Here is a 22,962-nt window from a genome sequence, read left to right as displayed (position 1 = left end):
TGTTTGCAGCTATTCCCACAGCTGGCAGATCGGCTCTCCGAGAGGAAAGGACAAGGCAGCCAGGAGAGCCGGGCTGGCAGGTGTGGCTGAGGGTCTGTAAGGATGGGAAGCCACTCCCAACAAGGCAGGCCAGGATTCTCAGGCACCCAGCTCAGCAAAGGGGCTGGATGGGCATCAGGCCAGGCACTGACCCACCCGCTGAGTCACCCTCCTCAGCCCAACTCAGATGCCAGATATGGAAGCCAGGGCAGGCCGCAGGGCTGTTTGGTCACTGGTTGCTGGGAGCAACATGTGAGGCCCAGCGGGAGAGGGCCCTGTTTCCTCTGTCAGGCCAAGGGAGGGACAGGGAGTTAGAAATATCCAGCTGGGGCTAAAAATAAGGAGGAGGAGGGACCAAGGGGTAGGGGTGGAGGATGGAAGCCTTCTCCTCGCTTGCAGGGTCTCCCTCAGAGCCACTGCAGCCCCCTGACAACACTGGCCCAGGGGCCCTCCAGGTTCTCCAAGCTGGGTGGAGACCCCAGGAACACATACTCTCTGGGCCCCCGGCTATTTCCTGCCGCGTGGGACAGTGGGACAGGGTGCCCCTGTGGCCAGGCTGGGCAGAGCGAGTGAGAGGGGAGGCAAGGGGTCTCTTCCTTTGAGAAGCCAGTTCTCTACAACCCTGCCAGTGGGCTAGAACTCTACTCAGGCTAGCTTCCAGTGGGTCGGGTGGATTGGTCGGTGGGGTGACAGGGCGTCTCCTGCTGCCACCCCAAGTCCGCCTGGCCTGCACATTCATTCGCCCCACCCCTTCTTTTGTTCCAGCAATGCCTCCCACTATACTAGCTCTTCCTTTCTCTCCCTCCCTCCATCTGCCCAAACCCAACCCCTCTTCCCTGAACAGAGACCTACCTGCCTGCCCCAGGCCTGCCCTCCCTCCTCCGCTCCCAACTGCTTCGAGCCCTATCCCAGGCCCCCATCGTGTCAGCCTGTGGGTTTTAGTCTCCTTTCCTGTCGCCAGCACCCCTCCTCATCAGTCCTCAGACCAGAGGGCTCTCCTGGACTGGCATCCAGAGCGGGCCGGGGCTGGGTGGCTCATTCATGGAAAACCTGCCGAACAGGTACATGGGGACACTCTCAGCAGAAAGGGATGGGGCACCCAGACTGTAGGATGCACTGAGAGGCTCCAGCGAGCGGCACAGGGGGCCTCCGTGAGAGTGGGGCAGCCCACCACCTTCTGCCTTATTTTTGGGGAGACACCTCCATGAGACTGATACAGACACCTAGTGGAACCACCACTCCCACCCACCCCACAACTGTGCGTGAAGCATGAGGTCTGACAGCACTTCCCCATGACCCCCCCACCCCCCAAAAAATGTAACCACGGTCTGGTTTCCTGACTGGCTTGCGGTTTGAGCTAAGAGCGGGAAGTGGGGAGGCCGGAGCCTGTGGTCCTGAGCCACCGTGTCCTCCTCAGACTTCCTCGCTCTCAGGCAGAGGGGGCCAGGTGGTCCAGGGCCCTGAGTGTTGTCCCCAAACAGACCTCACCCTTCGGCAGTCCTGTGGGTCTTAGGCCTCCCCTGGGAAGCATGTGGCAGGCCTCCAGAATGAGCCACACCAAGCCATTCCTGCACGCACACACACACACACACACACACATACACGTGGACACACACACACATAGGCATGTTTCCCCGAGGCAGGCATGGCCCCTGCTTCTGCAGGCCTCAGGGTATGACACCCGCCAAACACGCCCAGGGCCTCAGATCCCCTTCCAGAGCCGCGAGTCCCCAGCTGTCCTCCCCCAGACAAAGCTCGTCTTGATTCCAGGCAGAGGGAGGGGCTGGGGTGCAGGGCCTGGTGCGGACTGGGTGGCTAGGAGCCTGTTTACATGTTGAGACGCAATGCCATTCTCAGAGGCAGCAGAGGCGCTGGGCCTGGCGGGGGACCAGGCCTGAGTCACAGCTGCTGGTTGTATCAACCGTGACCTTGTGCGGAGGCAGGAGAAGCCTGGGGCATAGGGGTCCCAGACAACAGGCAGGTGGCCTCCAGCTTCCTGGTCAGCCGCCTGCAAGCTCCCCTTTGCCAAAACCCACTTTTCATTCTTGCCGGCCTCGCCCTGCGGACATCGCTCCTGCGTTGTCCAAGACCCGAGAGGCAGGGAACAGGCCCACAGAAGTGGAGGTGCGGTGTTTGGGGATAGCCCAGTGGCTAAAGGGAGGGACCTATAGGGGGATCCTCACAGGAAGCTAACTCGGCAGTCCCTTTTTAGGGCTGATTAATCCTCCATCTGGTGTCGTGCGGTTCTTAGTCCAGACAATAACGGGAGGATTGGGAGCCACACCCTCCCACGCTCCTCCCCCCAAGGAAAGGAAGTGGGGGAGGACCTAGGAGTTCTGGTCCCGCCACATTCCTAGGGAGATGCAACGCTCGCCCAGGCCAGCAGAGGGTGAGTGCGTCAGAACTTGGCAGTCCCCAAGTCTCTCAATGGTCTAGGAACTGGTCCCCTTGAAACCAAGAGTCCCTGGCTGCCCTGGAGGGGAGGGCCCCTGCGCCCAGTCCCCCTCACACGTGCCTCCCATCTGATTCAGTCCCTCATCGCTCTTGCTGCAACTCAAAAAGGCCCCCCCCTCAGCCTTGCCTTATCGGACTAGACCAGCTCAGGGTCTCCTGTCCACTGTCCTCTGCTGTGACTCAGCCCCCCGCTGGGCCTGGGGGCCTGGCCAGAATTATTCCTGGCTTGGGCTGGCGTGATCCCTCCCTCCAAAGGATTAGGGGTGGGGTGCCTGCCTGCTTTTCCAAACCCTATCCCCTTCTTTAAGAGACTGGTTAAGGACCACCCTCACAGCTCAACCTGGGGCGGGAGAGCCACTGTGGGTGCAGGAAGCATGGAAAGGGGCAGCTGAAGGTCACCTGCATCTCCCTCTGGCTCCACACATGTGCTGTCTCTGTGATCCTGGCCAACTCTGAGGGAAAAGCCCCTCCCTCGGTCTCCCTCTGGAGACACACACACACACACACACACACACACCCCAACGGAGCCATTCCTGAGCCAATCTGCTGCCATGAGTCTGTTCTGAGCCACAGCGACTCTATAGGACAGGGCTTCCGCAGCGGTGAATCCAGGCGGAAGCAGACTGTGGCATCTGTCCCCAGGAGTGGCTGGTGGCAGTTGGCAGCCCCATGCCGAACCCACTGCACCACCAGGCCTCCTCATTCCTGGGCCTCCTCCCCACTGCCCTGCTCCAGGAGACCCTCCCTCAGTCCCAAGGAGCAATGAGAACAAAGCACAGACCCAACAGTTGACCTTCTCTAATACACTTGCTTTGGGGAATGGAGAAGAATGGCTGTACTTTACATTCCAGGGTGGGTGGGAAATACTTCTACGGCATTGTAGGCCACACAGCAATTTAGTGGCTAAGTCCAACTTGGAGTTAAGAACAGTGAGGACTGGAGCCGTTTAGACTACCCATGAGGCCTGGTAATTTGTGGGCGGATTTCTTTGCTTCTCATGGGCAATGGGAGACCTTTCCAAAGAGTCTCTCCCTAGACGCCTCCCCTTCAGGACTGGGCACCCAAGGGGGTGGGACAGGCTTCATCTGAGAGGCCAATGTTGCTGGAGGTGGTAAGGGGCCACTCGGGGGCTGCAGGGGAGGTGACAGAGGGCACAGTTCGTTGGTGAAGGCATGTCTGACCAGTTGTCCCTGCAGCTGTCCCTGGCTCAGCCTAACACTGAGCTACTGAACTCCTGGGTCCTCTCACTGGAGGCGGGGTCTCAGACTCAGGAGGCCAGGAGAAGTCCCACGATGGGCCCTGGGCAGGCCAGCAGGACTGTGGGGAGGAGTTTCTCTGTCTCTCTTGGGCTCCCTGGGCACGTCTCAGTCCCCAGGTTTAGCTGTGCCTTCTTCTTTCCCTTTAGGGGCCCCGGTGGCGTAGTGGTTAAGAGCTTGGCTGTGATCCACAAGCTCAGCAGTTTGAAGCTGCCAGCTCCTTGAGAGAAAGACAGGCTGTCTATTCCCGTAAATAGTGATGGCCGGGAAGCCCGCAGGGGCAGGGGCAGGGGCAGGGGCAGGGCCGGCCTGTCTTTTGGGTTTGCTATGAGTGGGTATTGACTCAATGGCAGTTAGTCTTTCTTTCCTTTTGGATCAGAACATGGACATCAGGGCAGGGAGATGGGAATGGTAACAAATGCCCAGGGGTGTCCTCCTCAGAGACCCCATTCTCCCAATGTTTCTACTCCTTCAGATTTGCATGTACAACTCCCAGGCCTCGATCCCAGACAGGAACCCCGGGCCTCCGTAGCTTCCCAGAGCTCTACCTCTGCCAGAGGTCTAATCTGGCAGGTTCATAGGTCTTTCTAGATACAGGCTGGGGCAAGGGAGGGCAGTGGATCAAGCACTAACAGGCCCCAGCAGGACCGCAGAGCGTGTAGGCACCTCAGGTCCCAGAGCAAAAAAAGACGCTAGGCTTCAGAGCAAGGTTCTGGCTCAGGAGCCAGAAGCCAGGCCTCCTTTCTGCACCTTCAGGCCCCTTTAACCTATCCCTCAGCTCAGGAAGGGAGGCTGAGTGGTCAGAGCATCCGGCTGGTAGTCCAAAGGCCTGGGCTAGCCTCTGCTGTGACATGGGACAGGAATCTGTACCTCTATAGCCTTTGCTGTCCGTGTCCTAGCCGAGCCTGCACCTTCGCCTCCCTGTCTGTGCCCAGTGGGCTGCCCAAGGCGCGCGGGCAATCGAGGAAGTCATCAAGCTCCGAGCCTCGTCCAGGGGGAAGAAACGCTTCTGCTTTGTGGGCCTGGCGTGTGACTCAAGCTTCCTCTGTCCGTGCTATGTAGGAAGGAGCAGACCCTGGCAACATCCCACAGCACAAGCCCCTAACTCGGGACTCAACGCTCAAGCGACGTATGCACTGTGCCTGTTCAGAACCCTGGCTCCAGCCCACCACCGGAGAGGCTATGCAGGAGGCAGGCAATGGACCCCATGATCCAGTGGGGCAGGGGTAGACGCTACAGGCCTTCGAATCCCCATCGCATCCTTGAAGGCATCTGCTGTCTCCTGCTGTCTCTTGTAAAGCCACCCAGGCAGGAAAGAGGGGGGCAGTATCTGAGTCATCCATCCAGCTGTCCTGCCTGGGGTGGGGCCCCAGCTCCTGGTCTGGACCCCAGACAGGCCTTTCCTGTGCTCTCTCTCTGCCTCCGCATTCTCCCTGCACACGGGACTCCAAATCCTTTAGGCTTCAGAGGTGTCTAGGGGTGGAGGGGGAGGTGAGGGGTGAGGGGAGTGGTGGTCACAGGGTGTTTCTGCTGGAAGCTTACAGCCTAGTCCAGCAAGAGGAAGCCCCAGACTCCTGGGTATGGCCGGGGGTACCCAGGTGGACTAGGGCCTGCCACAGGGTCTTTCAGGCCGATCTGCATCTCAACCCCAAGCCTGGCTGACCCTGAACTCTGAACTCTAATTAAACATTAAACCAGACAACACCTTCTCTGCAGGCCTCAGGAGGAAGGGCTGAGACAATGCCCTGCCTTCCTTTCTCAAGCTCTTCGCTGTACCTACCCCCCCACCCCACCCCTACCCCACACCAGATCCTGAGTGGAGCAGGGGCGAAAGGGAGCAACCCCTTCTGGTTCTGCTGAGGCCACAGGAGGGGCCAGAAGCTCAGTCTAAGCCCCCTTCGATTCACCTCCGGGATCCAGGTGTGCAACACCGCCCCCGTTTTGCGGAAGCCCGGCCAGGATCAGTAGGGGAGAGGAGAGGCAGGTGGCTAAATATAACAAGTACACACACCCCCACCCCCACCTGGTGTCCCGGCTTGGACAGCTGCACCAGGCGCCCAAGGAGACAGAATGGCGTGGTGGCTGGGCTAGCAGGAGACTAGAGACTGCTGCCTGTCCTGTCGCCCCATCTTGGTCTTCCCTAGAAACAGCCTGCGGAAGGATGCCTTCCAGGAAGGGGGGCTTAAGGAGTTGAACAGACTAGTTGAGAATATGAATTCTCTTTATAAAAGACTATGAATTCTCTCCTTTCTTCCAACTAGTCCAGTGTGTGTGTGTGTGTGTGTCTAGCTATGTTGTTAATATTCATCAAAAACTCAAACTCACTGCCGTCCGGTGGATGCCGACGGAGTGACCCTATGACTGGAGGGAAGAGACAGCAGGTAGCAGCGATCGCTTTCAACAGGTTGAACCTGTCTCCCAGAGGTGCTGCTTGTACTCAGTGGAAGGGTGATGGGAGTTGGCCGCACTCACCCTGCCTCAGAGAACAACATGGGGGCCATCGAGCACACTGGGGGCCAGAGAAAAGGATGCAGGGAGAGAAGAAGGGGAGTATAGGCCTCCAGGCCCAGCCCACAGGAGTCTCAGAGCACCTTCAGTGCCCTTTAGCCTGGGTCTTCATAGAGGAAAGCGGGCTGGGGAGGAGGAGGCCAGGGTCTAAACTTCTAGGCTCCCAGAGGCCTTTATTTAAAAAAAAAAAAAAAAAAGGAGGAGAATAGGGTGGGGTGGGGTGCGGTGGGGTGGGGTGGGGTGGGAGTGGCCTGAAGCTTCCAACGGTTGGATTTCAAAAATGTCACTGTATCCCAGCAGTTTGGGAAGGCAAAGATTAAAACGTCAGGGGCTACAGGGACAGGCCAGAGCCTAGGCTCGCTCTCTGGGCTCAGCTGGGAAAATGAAAGTGGCCAAGCCGGGAGGGAGGGAGGCAGGCACAGAGGCCCTAACCCTCTGCTGACAGCCCGACCTAGCAACTGACTGACAGCAGGCAAGAGGACCAAGAGGGGTGCCACCAGACCTGGGCATGACACAACTTCCTGAGCTGGGAGCCTCTGCCCTCTCTTCCCCGCCCTCCTTCACATTCCTGGGCCAAGCCGGCCAAGAGCTGTGGGAGCAGCGGGGGAGGCAAGGCCCTCCGGCAGAGCCCAGGAAGGAACAGTCTCAGGCATTAGGTTGTCTGGGAGGGTTTCTGACCCAGGACCAGGTCATGCCAATGGCCACTGTCACGCCCTTGGAGGGGAAGATGGGGGTCACCTGGCTCGGTGACCTCTCCCCAGGACCAATGAACATCTGCCAGCTTAGGGGCTCAGTCTCTGTGGGGATCTTGTGCTCGGAGCCAGACTGGGCAAAGTTGGCAAAGTGCCAAGGCGGCTGAGAAAGTTCTAACAAGACCCTTTGACCCACTCCAACGTGTCCAGGGTGCCCTGACTCCTCATGCCAGGCCGGGCTCCGGCCGCAGGCTCAGGGCGGCTGACAAACCCCACCCTAGCAGCGGTGTGCGCACCGGTCCTCCAGGATGGGGCTCCGCGCGCCCACCTCTCCAAACCCTTCCCACTCTTGCCCCAAGACCCCTCCCCTGTCTGTCCTGCCGGGACAATTCCCCTTGGCACCGCCAGTCACCCTCTCGGGGCAGTTCCGGGAGGGAGGAGACTGCATGGCAAAGTTACCAGACGCCCAAAGCCCTTTCGCGCTGGCCCTTTCCGGAGCCGGGCAGGCCCGCGGCCACCTGGGCACACTCACCGGGCTTTGAGCTCCTTAAATTCCTCTCGCACTTTGCTCAGCTCCAGCTGCAGGCGGGCGCGCTCCTTGGCCACCGAGTCGAGGGTCTTGCGGGCATCTCCCAGCTCGGCCTCATAGGCGGCCTTGATGCCAGACACCTCGCGGCTGACCACCTCCTCGGACTCGGTGATGCGGAGGCGCAGCCCCGCGTTCTCCGTCTCCAGGGAGCGCACCCGGTCGATGTAGACCGCCAGGCGATCGTTGAGCTCCTGCAGGTCCTCCTTCTCCTGCAGCCGGGTGATGCGGGTGGGCGACAGCGGCGTGGAGCTGGATTGCGCCCCGCTGCGGGTGGCGCGCCTTTGGGACGGAGTCTCCATGGCCGGCAGGGTGGCAGCGCTGCCCGCGGGGCAGGGGTCCCAAGAAGGGCGCGGAGCGAACTGGGGCTGAAGGGCAGCGAGTGCTCGGTCGGAGCGCGCCGGCCGGCTGGCTCTGGGCTGGCGGCTGGCAGGCGTGCGGAGCTGGGCCGGGCACTAGGGAAGCTCGGCCTCGGGGTTGGTTGGAGGAGAAGCTGCGCTCCCGCGAACACTGAGTCACCGGCGCCCGGGCCAAGGCTCTAATAGGTCTTTGGGATAGGAGGCGGGGCCACTTCTCTTAAAGGGGACGTCACTTAGCCACGGGGGGCGGGGCTTGTTAGTGTGGAAGGGAGAGAACCGCGGCTGGTCACGGGGGTGGGGGATGGGGGTGGGGTAATCAAGCCCACCCTCACCAGGTCACCCCGTCCTTGAAGCTCCCACATCTGGCTTTCCCTCTGCTCAGTGCTCCTGGCACCAAGCTGCTCACCACTCCCTCTGTGCCTCAGGGTCCAGGGCAGAGGCCAGGAGCAGGAGTGGATGGGCAAAAGGTAGAAGAGGGGGCCTGGATGCAGAGCAAAGGGAGGGGTTCGGACAGGCTGGGGTACAGGAAAGTGGGTGAGGGCTGAGGTTGGTGCCCAGCAGGGTGACTCACCCTCCTACCACAAGCTCCCCGTAGTAACAATGAGTCACCCCAGCTCCCTCCTTCACCCGTGGGCAGCCCATTCAAACTGCATCTCAGCCTGCAAAGGGTGGGGTGGTAAAGGAATGCCTGGGTCACTCCCACCCCACTCCCTCGGGGCTGGGGAACCAAGTTCTGGGTTCTGAGTTCCTTTACTGCTTCCCAAGTATTGGGGGGTCCCTTTGCCCCTGTCTTCTGCATCAATGTCTTTTTTCTTCCCAAGCAAATATATTGTCTTACACTCTAATTCCATGCCCAGTTCCCCAGAGAAGGCCAAGAACAGAACCCAGATATCTGCCCCCCACCTCACCCTCCAGTCCATTCCCGCGATCCCACCAAGGGATTGGAAAAAGAGGGGGCGTGGGCTCCTAGGCTCCTCCCTTTTCAGTGCCCTTAGACTCCTAGCCACCGCCCAGCCAACGCCAGCTCTGTGCTCAGTTGTTTCTCCAGGACTGTACTTACTTGAGGGGATAATTCAAAACAGATACCAGCGCTGTGCATGTGCTCCGCATGCTGCCAGGACACTGGGTCCCAGATTTTTGTGGTTCTCAGAGGAGCCTGAAAGGGGGAGCAAAGCTGGGCAGTCCGAGGTGGTTCTGCATCCCAGTTCCCTTCAGGAAGGAGGGTGGGGTGGGGAGAGGGGTGAGGTGGAGAGGGGAGGGCCCGCCAAGAACCCACAGCCTCCTTGCTGCAAAGGCTTAAGTCACTCTCACTTCTCTGGTCAGGTCTGATTTGCAGCTGGCTCTGGAGAAGGAATCGGCCCTCTTCTGGGACAGGAGTACCCAGGACCCCATACTTCCTGGGTCTGGAGCCCCGACCTCACCCAGGACCACTCTGACCAGCCTCCCACTCTCCTCCCCTAATCCTGGCCCTGGCCCCACCTGCCACCTAATTCCCTCTAAGAGGTATCAGCACTGAGGCTCTAGGACCTTAGGGCCTGTCTGCCTCCCCTGATGCCTCCCACGGTGCCTACTCTGATGAGGAAGCTGGGAAGTCAGATTAAGTTGCTAACTCCTACAGCTCCCAGCTAGCAGGGATTTTGCGCTACACAGTTGGGGGGGGGGGGCAGCCCTCCCTCCAGGCGGACAAGGGGCAGCAGTGGGAGGAAGGCAGGAACTGTGTGTCCCTGGAGGGGAACCATTTCCTCAAGGTGAGAGTTCTGGGACAGGGCCAGCATGTTGAGCACCCACCTCCAGGATCCTCCTGAAGGGACTCAGGACATGGCTCCTAGGGTGTGGCACCCACCCTCAACTTCCCAGGCAAAACAAAAGGCCTTATTCTGCTCTTCTCCCTCTTCTGTTCCCCAAACCAAGAAGAGAGGCGGGTGGGTGAGCCAGCGAAACGTGATGGACAGAAGAGGCTCAGGCTGTTCCCGGTTCCAGCTGCCTCAGGCTACCCCCCACCTCCCGCCCCAGCACCACACCCAGTGGCCTGGCTTCTCCTCCTGTCTGGGGAAGCTAAGCCTTGTTTAACACTTCCTACCCTGCTGGACCTCCTCATTTTGGGGGAGAAGAGGCAGGAGAAAGGAACCCCAATTTTACTCTGGGCTCTTTCCGAGGGCTTCAATCCTACATTTGAATTTTTTTTTTCCCTTATTGGACTGGGGATGTTTATTGTTTTGTTTTTAAAAAATCATTTTATTGGGCTTGTACAACTCTTATCACAATCCATCCATTGTGTCAAGCACATTTGTACATTTGTTGCCCCCATCATTTTCAAAACATTTTCTTTCTACTTGAGCCCTTGGTATCAGCTCCACATTTCTCCCCCACCCTCCCAAACCCTTGATAATTTATAAATTATTATTATTTTATGTCTTACACTGCCTGACATCTCCCTTCACCCACTTTTCTGTTGTCCGTCCCCCAGGGAGGGGGTTATAGGTTATTATAATCGGTTCCCCCTTTCTTCCCACACCTTTCCCTTACCCTCCTGGTATCGCTATTTTCCTTATTGGTCCTGAGGGGTTCCTACATTTGGACTTCAAAGTGGACTTTTACCCCTGAACATCCTATCCCAAACACTGCCAGATTACACAATAAGCAAGGTAAGCACAGGTTTACTTGTGCTTCCTTACTAATCTGTAGTGACCAATTTCACCTTTCCCCAGCATGTCAAAGATGCTGCTTCTAGGTCTCTCTCCCAACAGCACCTTCCTTCAGAACCAAAGTCTCTTTTCAAAGATACCCTCCCTCTAAGGGACACAGGCGCCCTGGTGGCCTAGTAGTTAGGCCTCGGGCTACTAACCAGGAAGCCAGCACGTTGAAGCTCCTGGGCAGAGAGACGAGGCTTTCCTCTCCGAGGAGTCAGGGGCAGTTCCACCCTGCCCTCCAGGCTCTTGATGAGTCAGAATGGACTCCACGCAGTGAGTTTGGGTGTTCTGTTGTTTGGACCAGAACAGGTATAAATTGTGATAGATAATTTGATGTAAACCTGAAGATGTCTAGAAGTGTAGGGGTGGAATCTGACCTGTCAATCAGATCAAAATATGATGCTATCATGTTTCCACAGACATTGGAGCCACGGGTCGTGACACCCATCAACCAGTGATCCCCCTGTGCTGTGCACCGTTTCCTGTGGCTGTGTGAGTCTGACGAGGGACCAGGATTGGATTTATGGGCTGGAGTTGGACTGGGCTGGCACGCTTTCTTTCTTTTTAAAATTTAATTAATTTTGTTAAAGATCATTTTATTGGGAGCTCTTGCAGTGCTTGTAACAATCCGTACATCAATTGTATCAAGCACATTTGTACATGTGTTGCCATCATCATTTTCTAGACATTTACTTTCTGTCTGAGCCCTTGGTATCAGCTCTTTTTTCCCTCCTTCCCCCATCCACCTACCCACCCTCGTGAGCCCTTGATAAATTATAAATTATTTTTGTTTTCATAACTTACACTGACAGCTGTCTCCCTTCACCCATGTTTCTGTTGTTCATCCCCCTTGGGGGGGTAGTATGCATCTATCATTGTGATCAGTTCCCCCGTTCTCGCCCCACCTTCCCCCTACTCCCCTGGGATGCTTTCTCAATGCACAATTACTTCTTGATGTCAAGCTTTTTCTTATAGCTATATGACTGTCTCTGGATTTGTTTCTCTAGTCAACCCAGTCTAACACACACGGTAAGCACAGGCTTACGTGTGCTTATTTACTAGTTTGTGGTGGGCAGTTTCATAAAAAAGTTTTAATCACATCAAAGATGTGAAAATGCTCACTACAGATTAGTAAATATGCATTGGCAAGCCTGCGCTTACCTTGCTTATTGGGTAATCTGCCCCTGATCCTAATCCTGGACCCCCCAAAGCCACCCTCTTGCTTCCTGTCTCCCAGGGAATAGACCACTTGCCCCACAACAGCAGGAGAGACCAGGTCTCAAGGTTCTAGCTGGGCAAGGGGGTGGAAGGGAGTTGCCCCTGGGTGGCACTGGGTCCCAGTCCTGCCTCTCCCTGGCTGTGTGATGGTAGGTCAGTGACTGCATTCTCCAGACCTTTGCTTCCTGTCTACCACGGACAGAGTGGCTGGGGGGCTTAGGGGGACAGAGCTCCTGAGGGTGGAGAGGGTGTCACAGTGACCTGCATTTGCCTTGAGGGACCTACCCACCGGTAGGGTGGACAGAGGGAGAAGCAAAGCCAGTCAGCACAAAGAGCAGCATGGGCTCCGGAACTGGATCATGAATTCTAAATGAAGCCCAGGAAGCTGGGGGCTATGGAGTTCATGGGTGATCTCAGCATATGCTGGGTGCAGTCTCTGGATGGTTTGGGCAGGGAGGGGGCAACCTGTCTCAGAAAGCCGAGGCCTTTCTTCTGTGCTCCCATAGCATTCTTACATCACCTGCAAAAGGTGAGCGCCACCTTTTGCAGGAGGGCCCAAGTCTGGACCTGTCTCTCCAACATCTGGCCCAGCACCTGACCCACAGCGGATGCTCCGTGGTTCTTGGATGGATGAGCCCCTGCATCAGGCCCTACCACTTTCCCTGGGGGTTCCTCGGGACGAGATTCGCTTCTTTCGGCCTCAGTCCCCTCACCTGCACAATGGAGCTGCTGTGATGATTGAGGAAGGTCACATGTTGCACAAGGACGCTTCTTGGAGAGGACAGAGTTAGGAACTGACAGAGGCGCTGTATACCTAGTGGACTCAGTCGTCCAAACAAATATTTGTTTAGCCACAAACCGGCGCTGTTCTGGGCCCTGGGCATCCAGCATTTCCCCACCCAGTGGAGCTGACAGTCCGGCGGAATGAATACACAAAAGCACACGTACAGTTCGTTAGCAGGTGGTGAGGGCTATGGAAATAAAAATGTAAAGTAGGGCCGCACCCAGGAGTGAATCACTTATATTTCTATTGTTGCATGTTTCATATTCCGACATCCTCTAACTAGGTTCACAAAACCATCTCAGGAGCCAAAGATCACACCCCCCTCTTCTGCAGGCGAGGCGGCTCACTGGCCCCAGACTGAACAGTACGTAGCAGGCAGAGCTCAGACGAGAAAGTGGACAGCCTGGTCCGGATCCAGGATGTGCTTTTACTATCTCAGGCCACTTAGACTGGATGCGTGGGAGCTGTACAATGTGGACTGGTGCTGGGGAGACACGTCTGTGCCGAAGTGCCAAAGTGGGGAGGAGCTGAAGAGGCAGGGCACTCCCCCTAAGGAGGACGGGGAGGATGGTGGGAGAGGCTGGGTGAGTGGGGAAGTGAGAGGCAAAGGCGGCATCTGAGAGGAGTTGGGGTATTAGGATGGGGTCTGAGCAAGAACGTTCTAGTTGCAGCTTCAGGATAGGGCTTTGGGTCAAAAGGAGAAGGGAAGCATCAAGCCCAGCAAGGAAAGCACGAGTGGCAGTGGCCTTGGCAGCAGGTCATTGAGATGAACCTCCACAGAGGGATGAAACCTAGAGGGACCGCAGAGCGACACTAATCATTCTTCTAGGGCAGATTCATGGACTCTTGTTAGGCACGAGGTGTTTGCCTAATCTCTTGACTCTGATGTCATAACTCTGCAGTGCTATTGTTATCCCGGTTTTACAGACGAGGAAACTGAGCGCATTCGTTGTAAGCACGGTTTCCCAGTCTCACTGCCACGGAGATCAGTCCCTGTGAGGCGGGCTGTTTCACGCCCGGCCACATAGACAGCAGCATCCCTGGCCTCTCTCCACTAAATAAGCGCAGTTAGCACGAACATCTTCGGAAACTGCCAAATGACCCCCTTGTCCGGGTGAGGTGCCCTGCAGCTGGTTCCAGCTCATAGTCACCCCAACAGAACAAACCCTTGTCGGAACCCCGGGTCATTCCATCTCCGCAAGGCCGTCCATCCGCAAGGCCGTCCATCCACTTCAGCAAGCACGACGTCCTTCTCCAGGGGCTGGTCTCTCCCGAGGGCGTGTCCAGTGTCTGTGCGGCCAAGTCTCCCATCCTGGCCTCCCAGAAGCACGCTGGCTGTTCTTCCTCTGAGACGGCTCTCTTTCCTCTTCGGGCAGCCCACGGCACTTTCAAGATGTTTCGCCAGCACCAGAATCCAAAGGCACGGATGTTTTTCTTCTGTCTTTCTTATTCAGTGTCCAACTTTCGCATACATCCGAGGAGAAGGAAAATGCCATGGCTTAGATCAGCCCTACCTTAGTCCTCAACGTCACAGCCTTGCTTTTCAACTCGTGAAAGAGGTCTTGTGTGGCAGATTTACCCAGTGTAATGCATCATTTCGTCTCCTGGCCGCTGCTTCCAGGAGCATGGATTGTGGATCCAAGTGAGATGAAATCCTAGACCACTTCAGCCTTTTCTCCATTTATCACCACATTACCTATTGGTCAAAAACCATCTACCCGTTGAGAACTTGGTCTAAGGCCATGTGGTTAGTAGCAGAACCGGAATTTGAATACAGGCTGGCCTGGCTCTGAGGTCAAGATCTTACCGCCAGGCTGTACTCCTGGTTAGGTGGGAGCAGGAGAAAAGAGGAGTCCGATGGGCTCCTAGGCCACGGGGGAGGCAGTTTTACTCCTCCATGGGGTGAGAAGGGGTGACTCTTTGGAGGAGGGTCTGAGAGTGGGGGTGATTAGAGGGTCAAGACCACGGTTTCAGAAAAGCCAAACTGGCTGCCAGCCCCAAGTCTATGCTGACTCGACAGCAGCAGAAAGCCCAGTCTTTCTCCCTCGGAGCTGAGCTGCAGTGATTTCATGCTGGGTACCAGGCGATCGCAGCCCACAAGGCATTGCCAGGGCTCTAGGAATCCCTCACACTGCGTTTCTTCAGGGAGGGTCCTTACCCTAGTCCTCCTTTGATCACAGGTTGGGCCCTAACCAGCTGCTGAACCACTGAGTCATTCACACCCAGGTGCTAATTACAACCTCGATGGGAAGATCCTGCCCCTTCCTTCTTTAAACCCCTGCCCTGTGCTAGGCACCAGGCTAGGTAGGGACTGTGCGGAGGTGATCCAATTTCGCCTTCACCTTAGTAAGTAGGTATCATAACGGGCATTGATAGGCCAAGAGCCCCAAACTCAAGAGAAAGGGACTAACTGGCCTGACTTCACACACTTGAGTGCATGGCCTTTGTCCAACCCGGACTCCCTCAAATGCAGGGGCACAGCTGAGCGCACCCTGTTTGGATCCAATGATGTCCCCTGCCCAAAATCTGTGCCCAAACCCCAACCCCTATGCCTGTGAGCAGCGTCATCCCCAGGGGAACCAGTGGAGAGGAAGGCCTTTTATGTTAATGGGGCAGGGTTAGTTTGCCTAGGCCTAGAATCAATCTCTTTTGAGATGTAAACATGAGATTCAACCAGCAAGCCTTCAATTAGTGATGGGTGGGACGGAGGCCAGGAAGAGTGGTCCAGCCACCTGAAGGTGTCCCAGGAGGACTTCTTCCTGAGCCAGCACCTCGACTTGGGGCTTCAGCTCTGTTGGTTAAAGCTCCCCACTGTTGGGATTTCTTTTTCTTTCTGAACGGTTTTATTGGCACCCGATCCACGGATCCTACAGTGTGCCAGGAAGAGCCGTGCAGCCAGGGCATACTTGTGGTAGGGCCTTGAGAGCAGCCCAAGTCTCTAAGACAGGTTCCCGGAAGGACCAAGTGAGTTACGGCCTTTCCTGTTTTTGAGTTCACAGGGGCCCTCACTCAGAAGCGCCCCTGCGACCCCAAAAGGGTTCCTATTCTAAATGACAGAGGTAGAGCTTTTCTAATAGCTGGAGGGTGGGGGGTGGGGTTCTTCCTGGTGATCCCTGGCCCCCTCCTGGGGTTCCCCTTGGCTCTGAGGAGTCCACCTCTTTCTTTATAGATAGGCCTGCAGGGGGAAGGTTTCCTAGTCACATGGCCAGGTGCCAGGAGAAGCCAGCTCCTAGCACATCATTACGGGTCCGGTAGGCACAATTGTACAGCGATAATAAGTAAAGATTCTAGTAAAGTTATAGAGAGCATGTGAAATGGAAGAGAAATATAGAAATAAATGGAGTCAGACACAATTCATGGTAGCATGCTCACCTCAGGTCTACTTGGTGGTCCACGTGGAGAGAGAGAGAGAATCTTTAATGCTAACCAAAGTTTTTATATTCTCTGGGGACATGCAAGCCCCCTAATTACAGGTGAAGACATACGTCACAGGAAGGGGTTGTGCTAGAGGTAATACAGTAATGGGAGGGGTGATCTAGGGGTATCCACGCAATAGGAAGAGGAGGGATTGGGGGTATACATGTGACAAGATGGGCGGATCCTAGAGTCAGGATGGCAGCTTAACTTTGACTTGTTCTCTGGATCTCCATAGGAACCATTATCAGTAGGGTGTGAACTCCACTTACAGGAACCAAGCTAATGATTGCAAGTCTTAGGGAGAAATAATCCATTGTCTCCAGCAGCAGGGAGCAGGCCCAGTCCTGCCTCCAGGGAGGATGTCTAAGCACCTGACCTCCCCCCACAGCCAGGGAGGTCTAGAACCCCCAGCCAGGGCTCCAGTCCAACACCCCCCCAATCACCACAGGAGACAAGGTCCCTCTCTAGACAGATTTCCTGGTGGTGTCGTGGTTCTTAGCTGGACAGTTCCAACTGTCAGCAGTTTGAAACCCCCAGCTGCTCTGAGAAAGAGGGACTTTCTATTCCTGTAAAGAGTTACAGTCTCATTGATGTATGTATGGAATGTGATAAAAGTTGTATGAGCCCCTAATAAAATGATTTTTTTAAAAAGCTACAGTCTCAAAAACTCACAGGGGCCCTTCTGACGGGCCCCATGGGTCACTGCGAGTCGCATGGACTTGACAGCAGTGAGTAATCCCCTCAAGGGGCTGGCCTTGATGATGGCCAGGTGATGAAGAGGCCAGCTGCCAAACCAGAGCCTGGCTCTTGTTCTTCCTGCTCGCTCTGTGCAGGCTCACAGGAGCATCTGGATAATAGCTCCTCATGCGTCACACCTGGGCAGGTCCCTATGGTGACAAAACTTTCAAAATCAACAGCACCTTACTCACCTCTTGGAGAGGGGACAGGTACCGTGATCCCCATTTCACAGATGATGAGATCGAGGCTGGGCATGCTAACTGATTTGCTCCAGGCCACGGTCGCTAAGTGACAGACCAGGACCCAAACCTCAGCTTTCTGCCTTCCCAAGTTCTCTTCAGCGGGACCCCAAGCCAACAGCAAATCCCAGAACCTGCCTGCGGGGTGGGGGGCAGTCCAGACATTCCACACCATCCACCTCACCTTCTGGGCCAAGACACCACGCCCACCTCACCTGGAGCCCCGAGGGCTCCGTGCGCTGCAGTTGGTGGCCACAAGGACACAGCAGACCAGAACGGGCCAAACAAACCCGGCAGCCCGCAGAACCCAGGTTAGCGGGAGATCTTCCCGCCTCTGTCTTTCCCATCTCCTCTCCATTCTCAATTTTAGCCGCTCCTCGCCTTGGGGGGGTGGGGGTGGGCAGGGGCTGTCAGGGCTGGGAAGGGTCTGGGCTATGTGTTCGGAGCCTGGGTCCAGGAACAGATAAATTCGGGCCGGTCTGGATCTGGCGCTGGCTGGCTACCGGACAGCCCGCAATTTCTTCCCCTGCCCGCCCTCCCGGGGCTGCAGCGCCGACTGCTAGTGCTGACGCACAGGGCTGCGTGTGGGCGGCTGCGTGCGTCTGTGTGTGTGTGTGTGTGTGTGTGGTTGCTGGGGCCTCCCCAGCTTCCTAAATGGGGGGTTTCCTCTCCCTGTTGCCAAGGAAACAAACAGAAGCGCCACAACTCCAGGCAGGGCTGGGGCTGGAGCTGGAGAGAAGGTCCCCCCCTCGCCCCAGGCCGCACACACACTTCCAAGAAGTGAGGCCGGAAAGGTTTGTCGTTGGCCCCTGCGCCCCAGCCTGGTGGGATCTGAAGCGTGATAGAATAGTGCTAACTTCCCAGCAGCCACGGGCCCAACAGCAGTGTCTGGTCACCCTACCTGAAGCTCGGACACTGGAGAAGACGCCCTCTTTTTAAAATAAATGACTATTATTTCTCAAGGCTTACAGACACATGCCAGGCGGAAACACTGACCTTTGCAATGGAGGGGGACTTGGGAGTGTCACCGCATGAGCTTTGTGGTGAGGCCACCTCCTGCATCCCCAAGCTCCACGGGGTCCCCCTAGGAAAGTGGATTCCCAGTGAGTAGGCTGTGGGTTATGGGATGGGAGCCCAGAGTGCCTTTCGAGGGAAAGAGTCCGGAGGACAACGAGCTGCTTTCAGGTCCAGTCTCTGTGTCCCAGCGTCTCCTGGGACTGTCTAAGGTGGGCAGGTGGACACAGGCAGGGCTTGGGTCAAGATCAGGCACTTTGGCGGGAGGCTCTGTGGGCTGGGGCAGGGGCTGGGCTAGGGCGAGTGCTTCTCAATCAGCCGGCACCTAGCAGCTAGAACTTCTGGGCTGGGAGGAGTCTTTGGGACATCACGCAGTCCAACCCCTCATGTCTAGATCAGCATCAGTCCAGTTCCCCAGATTCCAGTCCCTAAGCCAGCCCACAGGAGTATGTATGGGCCCGGTTTGCCCAATAAGCCCAAAGCTGACAGAGCACCCCAAGCTCACCTTGCCTCGGCTAGAAGTCCTGAGAGGGCTCCTCATCACAGGGACAGGTAAAGAGAAAAGCCACTGGGGATTGGTGGGGAGGGGGACTGGGGTGGCCTGGCTGGGAGGAGCGGATGCAGAGGCTGAGGGGGGCTTGCTTCTCAGGCCCTGAGGGTGAGACCGGGGGTATCTGTTTCCTCTTGGCCATGGTCCCCTCAGTTGTGCCCCCAGAGGAGGTACCCATGGCGCTGGCTTCCTGACGAGGCGTTTCCTGGCCTGGTGATGGAGGACACGGTGTCCAGCAAAACATCCCACATCCCTCTTGAATGTCCCCTGGGGCTGTGCACGCTGAGCGGGGGCTTAGGGGTGGCTGGGCACTTCCTGTTGGAGGTGAGAGGTAGGGTCCTGGGGCTCTTAGGCTAGGAGCCAGAGGCAGGCTGGGCACTGAGTGGGGTGTGGTGGGAAGAGGCAGAGGACCTGCCTGCTTTAGGGGTGAGGCCTCACTCAGGGACATTTGTGGATCAAGGGTCGTCAAATGGACCAGAGGGAGAGCGAGCGAGGTGGGGGCAAAGTAGAGAAAAGAGCAGGTTGGGGAGGAAGTCCAGGGCAAGGCAAGAAGAACTGAACTTGGAGATTTGATTCAGGATGGGGGTGGTGGGAGGGTAATCACAGCTGGACCCAGGCCAGGGGGTCCAGGAGTGGGGAGTGGGCACAGGCAAGCCTCAGGAATTGAGGGGAGGGGCAACTGTCTGGTTAGTGCCAGGGTTCCAGCTCCAGATCCTGGTGGGGCAAATATTTACCAGGCAACGGTTGCTAAGCTAGGAAGAGGGAGGAGGAAGGCCAGTTGCTGGAGGGCTTTTCAGGCTCCTCCCCTTTCAGCCCGCTCTGGTGGCAGACTTTACATTTCCTCCTTTGAGGCTCCTCCAGCAGGCTCAGCTACACCCCTGCTAGCCCTTGGATCCGCACTGCAGCCCCCCACTCCACCCCACCAGGCCCCAACTCGCAACAAGACTGAGGACTGGGTGCTTGGAGTCTAAGCCCTGGGAGTCCAGGCCTCCAACCGCACCCCGGGGCCACTCTGAGAGCTTAAACTCAGAAAGTACTGCCAGGGAGTCAATTACATGGAAGGCTGCTAGCCTCAAGGCCACTAGTTTAAAACCACCAGCTGCTCTGAGGGAGAAAGAGGAGGCTTTCTACTCCTGGAAAGAGGTACAGCCTGGGAAAACTACAGGGGCAGTTCTACTTTGTCCTGTAGGGTAGGGTCCCTGTGAATCTGGAGCTCAGACCTAGCAAAATGGTCTCTTTCTTATTTGCCGCCCAGTAGGGTCTGGGAAGGGGGTCCAAGGAGTCAGGCTATGGGGAGGGAGGTACCCAGATGGCTAGGGAACCCAGGCTGGGAGGCAGGATAAGAAGGCTGAGGGAGAGGAGGACAAGGAAGGGTCCATGGAGGGACCCCTGTCCTGTCCTGGGTAGAGGAAGCAGGGGGGGGCATGGGGGCGTGGATAGGGGGACAGCGGCGGGGGGTGGGGGTGGGGATGTAGGGCAGAGTGTGCCCAAACAGAGCCAGATGTGGCCTGGGGTGTGATGTGGCAGTCAGTTGCTGGCATGGGCTAGCAGGGGTAGGGCAAGGCACTGTGGGTGGGAAGGATTAGTCAGAGGCTGGGAGAGGCGGCCCCCAGAGGAGATGGGGCTAATGCAGGGACCCCAGAGAGAGCTGTAGAGCTGTGGGGGGGGCAGGCCTGCAAGGAAGGGCTGACTAGGGCTGGGGGCTGCCTTCCCGGTCCTTTCCTGCACCATCCAGAGCTCACAGCCTTTCCCAGGCTGAGCCTGGGTCTCCATGTGCAAAATGGAGCGGAGGTTCCTTCCGGGGTTTGGGGCCGCGTCCTTGACAGGAGGTCAAGGGGGTACTGGGGCCAGCACACAGTAGGTCCCTTCCTCGTCCACCTCCTCTGTGTGAGGCCTGGTGGGGGGCTGTCTCCAGGTTCTCAGGCTTAGACACAGGCCCTTCAGAAGTTGGGGTGCAGAGACAGGAGAGAAGGCTGGCAGGCAGGGCAGCAGGGGAATGGCCCTGGGGCAGGAAGGAGGTTTCTGAAAGCCCAGGGCTTTCGGGTGCCCTTGGAGGTCCTCTGCCATTGTCAGAGGGTTGGTGACAGGGACAAAGTCCCCGATTCAGCTGTAGCTCCCACAGATCCGCTGGGAGTCAATTGTGTGTGTATATGTGTGTGTGGGGGGTGGGGGGGGGCGGCAGAGCAGGGAGTGCAGGTGAAGGGCTAGCACTGAAATGAGACCAGAGGGCTGAAGTGACCTTGCAGGGGAGACTGCTCCAAGCCCCTTCCATACCGTGAGCCCCCCCCACCCCAGGGGGAGGGGCTCCCTGGAGACCCAGGCAAACCCACCAGCGGGGCACGGCAGTTTAGATGGAGGGGAAGGGAACATGGGGTCTTAAGGAGGGCCTGTGGCAAACGGACAACCAAAGGGTGTTTCCAAACTCCCTTCGGAAAGTTTGAAAAATACACATGGAAATGTGACTCACTGCCTCCTCCCCACAGCCCCCCTCCTTTCCTGCTTTCTGTAATTTGTCTCCCAAGAGTTAATTCAAATCACATTCTCACATTCTCACGGACAGGGAGCTGCTGCAGGCAAGGCCGGCTCTGGGAATGAGACGGGGAGACGTGTGCGTGTGTGTGTGTGTGTGTGTGTGTGTGTGTGTGTGTGTGTGTGCGCGCGCGCGCTGTGGCACTTACGGGTTCATTCCCACCATCACTGCCCAAAGTGGTCACAAAATAACAACAATAACTTATCATTCTTTTAAAATCATTTTATTGGGAGCGCTTACCGCTCTTACAACATTCCGCACATCGATTGTATCAAGCATACGTGTACATTGTTGCACCATCATTGCCAAAACATTTTCTACTTGAGCCCTTTGTACCAGCTCCATTTTCCCTCTGCCTCCCTCACCCAATAATATATAATTGTTCAATGACTCACAAGGGGGAGAGGGGGGAAAAGAAGAGTTGAGGATACCAAGGGCTCAAGTAGAAAAAGCAATGTTTTAGAAATGTTGATGGCAAAAATGAGGAGTTGATACCAAGGGCTCAAGTAGAAAGAAAATGTTTTGAGAATGTGGATGGCAACATATGTACAAATGTGCTTGACACAATGGATGGATGGATTGTGATAAGAGTTGTATGCATATACAAATAATAAAATAAAATAATTTTTTTTGCGTATACAAATAAAAACAATAAAATAATTTTTTTAAAGAAAGAAATGTTGATGGCAACATGTGCAAGCATGCTTAATACAATTGAATGATGGATTGTTAGAAGATTTTTTAAGAGCCCACCCAGTAAAGTAATTAATAATAATTTTTTTTTAAATTAAAAAAACCCCACCTGGGGTGCTCACCATCTCCCAACCAGCAGGTGACAGAGCCCAGCCTAGAACCCCTCCTTGCCTGTGGACTGCACACCCTGCTGCCCTGTGGACCCCAGGCCCAAGCAGCTCACCCCCTGACCTCCTAGACTCCAAACCCACTCCTTGGAGCCAAAGCTCAGGCCAGAGGCTCTGGAAGATGGGAGGCGGGGCAGAACTTCCCTGAACTCCTACCAGTCCCCTACTCTTCTGCCAGCACATCATGCAGGCCTGTGCCACAGGTGCCCCCGGGCCAGAATTTCCCAGTCGGTGCACAGAGGGCCAGGAGCACTGGGCCAAGAACCAGTAATGGCCTTTCAACACCTGAGAATGCTGAGAAGCAGATTCCCATACCTGCCATCCAGCCTGCGACGTCCCCAATGGAGTCTCTCAGCACCCTCTTTTCCTCAGCCTCACCCCCACCCCCATCTCCCTTGCCCAATAAGTCCCCAGGCCCTGTAGGTTGGGTCCTCCCTCCAGAATTTCTCTCCATTCCATTCACCGCCTCCGGCTCCCTGGTGATTGGCCTAGGTGATTGGCTACAAGAGCTTCCCAACCAGTCTCCTGCCTCCACCCTGGTCTGGACTCTGATCTTTCCTCCTCCCTAAACCCCAGCTCTTTCCCACATGTAAACCTCATTATGTGTCCACAGGGCTTCACTGTATTCGGGAGAGAGTCCAAATTCTTTGACCTGGTTTTAGAGTCCTCTGTAACCTGGGCTCTGCCCCTGTCTCTTGCCTCAGCCTGCGACCCCCCTCCCTCCCCTCCTTACATTCCAGCCTTTTCTTCTCTGCTAACCCTCCTGGATTTGGCAAGTGCTCCTGCTCACCCTCAGTTCAAAGTATCACTAAGTCTAGGTGAGGTGCCCCCTCTGTGTCCCTGTCACTATAGTGATGGTGTGTCTGGGGGCCTCTGTTTGGACTGCAAATGCCTCAAGAGTGGAAGGTGGGCCCAGCCACCCTCCCCCTCTATTCCCAGCATGTGGCATGGGGCCCGCCAGGAAGACATCATCCCCCACCTCAGGAACCAAACCCCTCAAACACCCCACCCCCGACTTCTCATCACAT

At 56.4% G+C, this 22,962-nt stretch overlaps 1 protein-coding gene across 1 annotated transcript in view; it reads right to left on the bottom strand.

The window, feature by feature from the left end:
• The window catches only part of LMNA (lamin A/C), a 47,653-nt gene that overhangs the window by 10,792 nt on the left and 13,899 nt on the right, over positions 1-22,962 (bottom strand). The window contains exons 2-3 of the mRNA XM_004714690.3: positions 8,955-9,050; positions 7,482-8,553 (exon numbers count right to left, since the gene is read on the bottom strand). Coding sequence (XP_004714747.1) covers positions 7,482-7,837 — 356 coding nt within the window. The 5' untranslated portion in view covers positions 7,838-8,553; positions 8,955-9,050. The remainder of the gene's footprint in view (positions 1-7,481; positions 8,554-8,954; positions 9,051-22,962) is intronic.

This window comes from Echinops telfairi, unplaced genomic scaffold (genome assembly GCF_000313985.2).
Source record: "Echinops telfairi isolate 266 unplaced genomic scaffold, ASM31398v2 ScPeMD7_7425;HRSCAF=8463, whole genome shotgun sequence".
Classification (NCBI taxonomy): Eukaryota; Metazoa; Chordata; class Mammalia; order Afrosoricida; family Tenrecidae; genus Echinops; species Echinops telfairi.
Note: the sequence above shows the minus strand (reverse complement) of the source record. Positions and strands in the feature narration are given on the sequence as shown.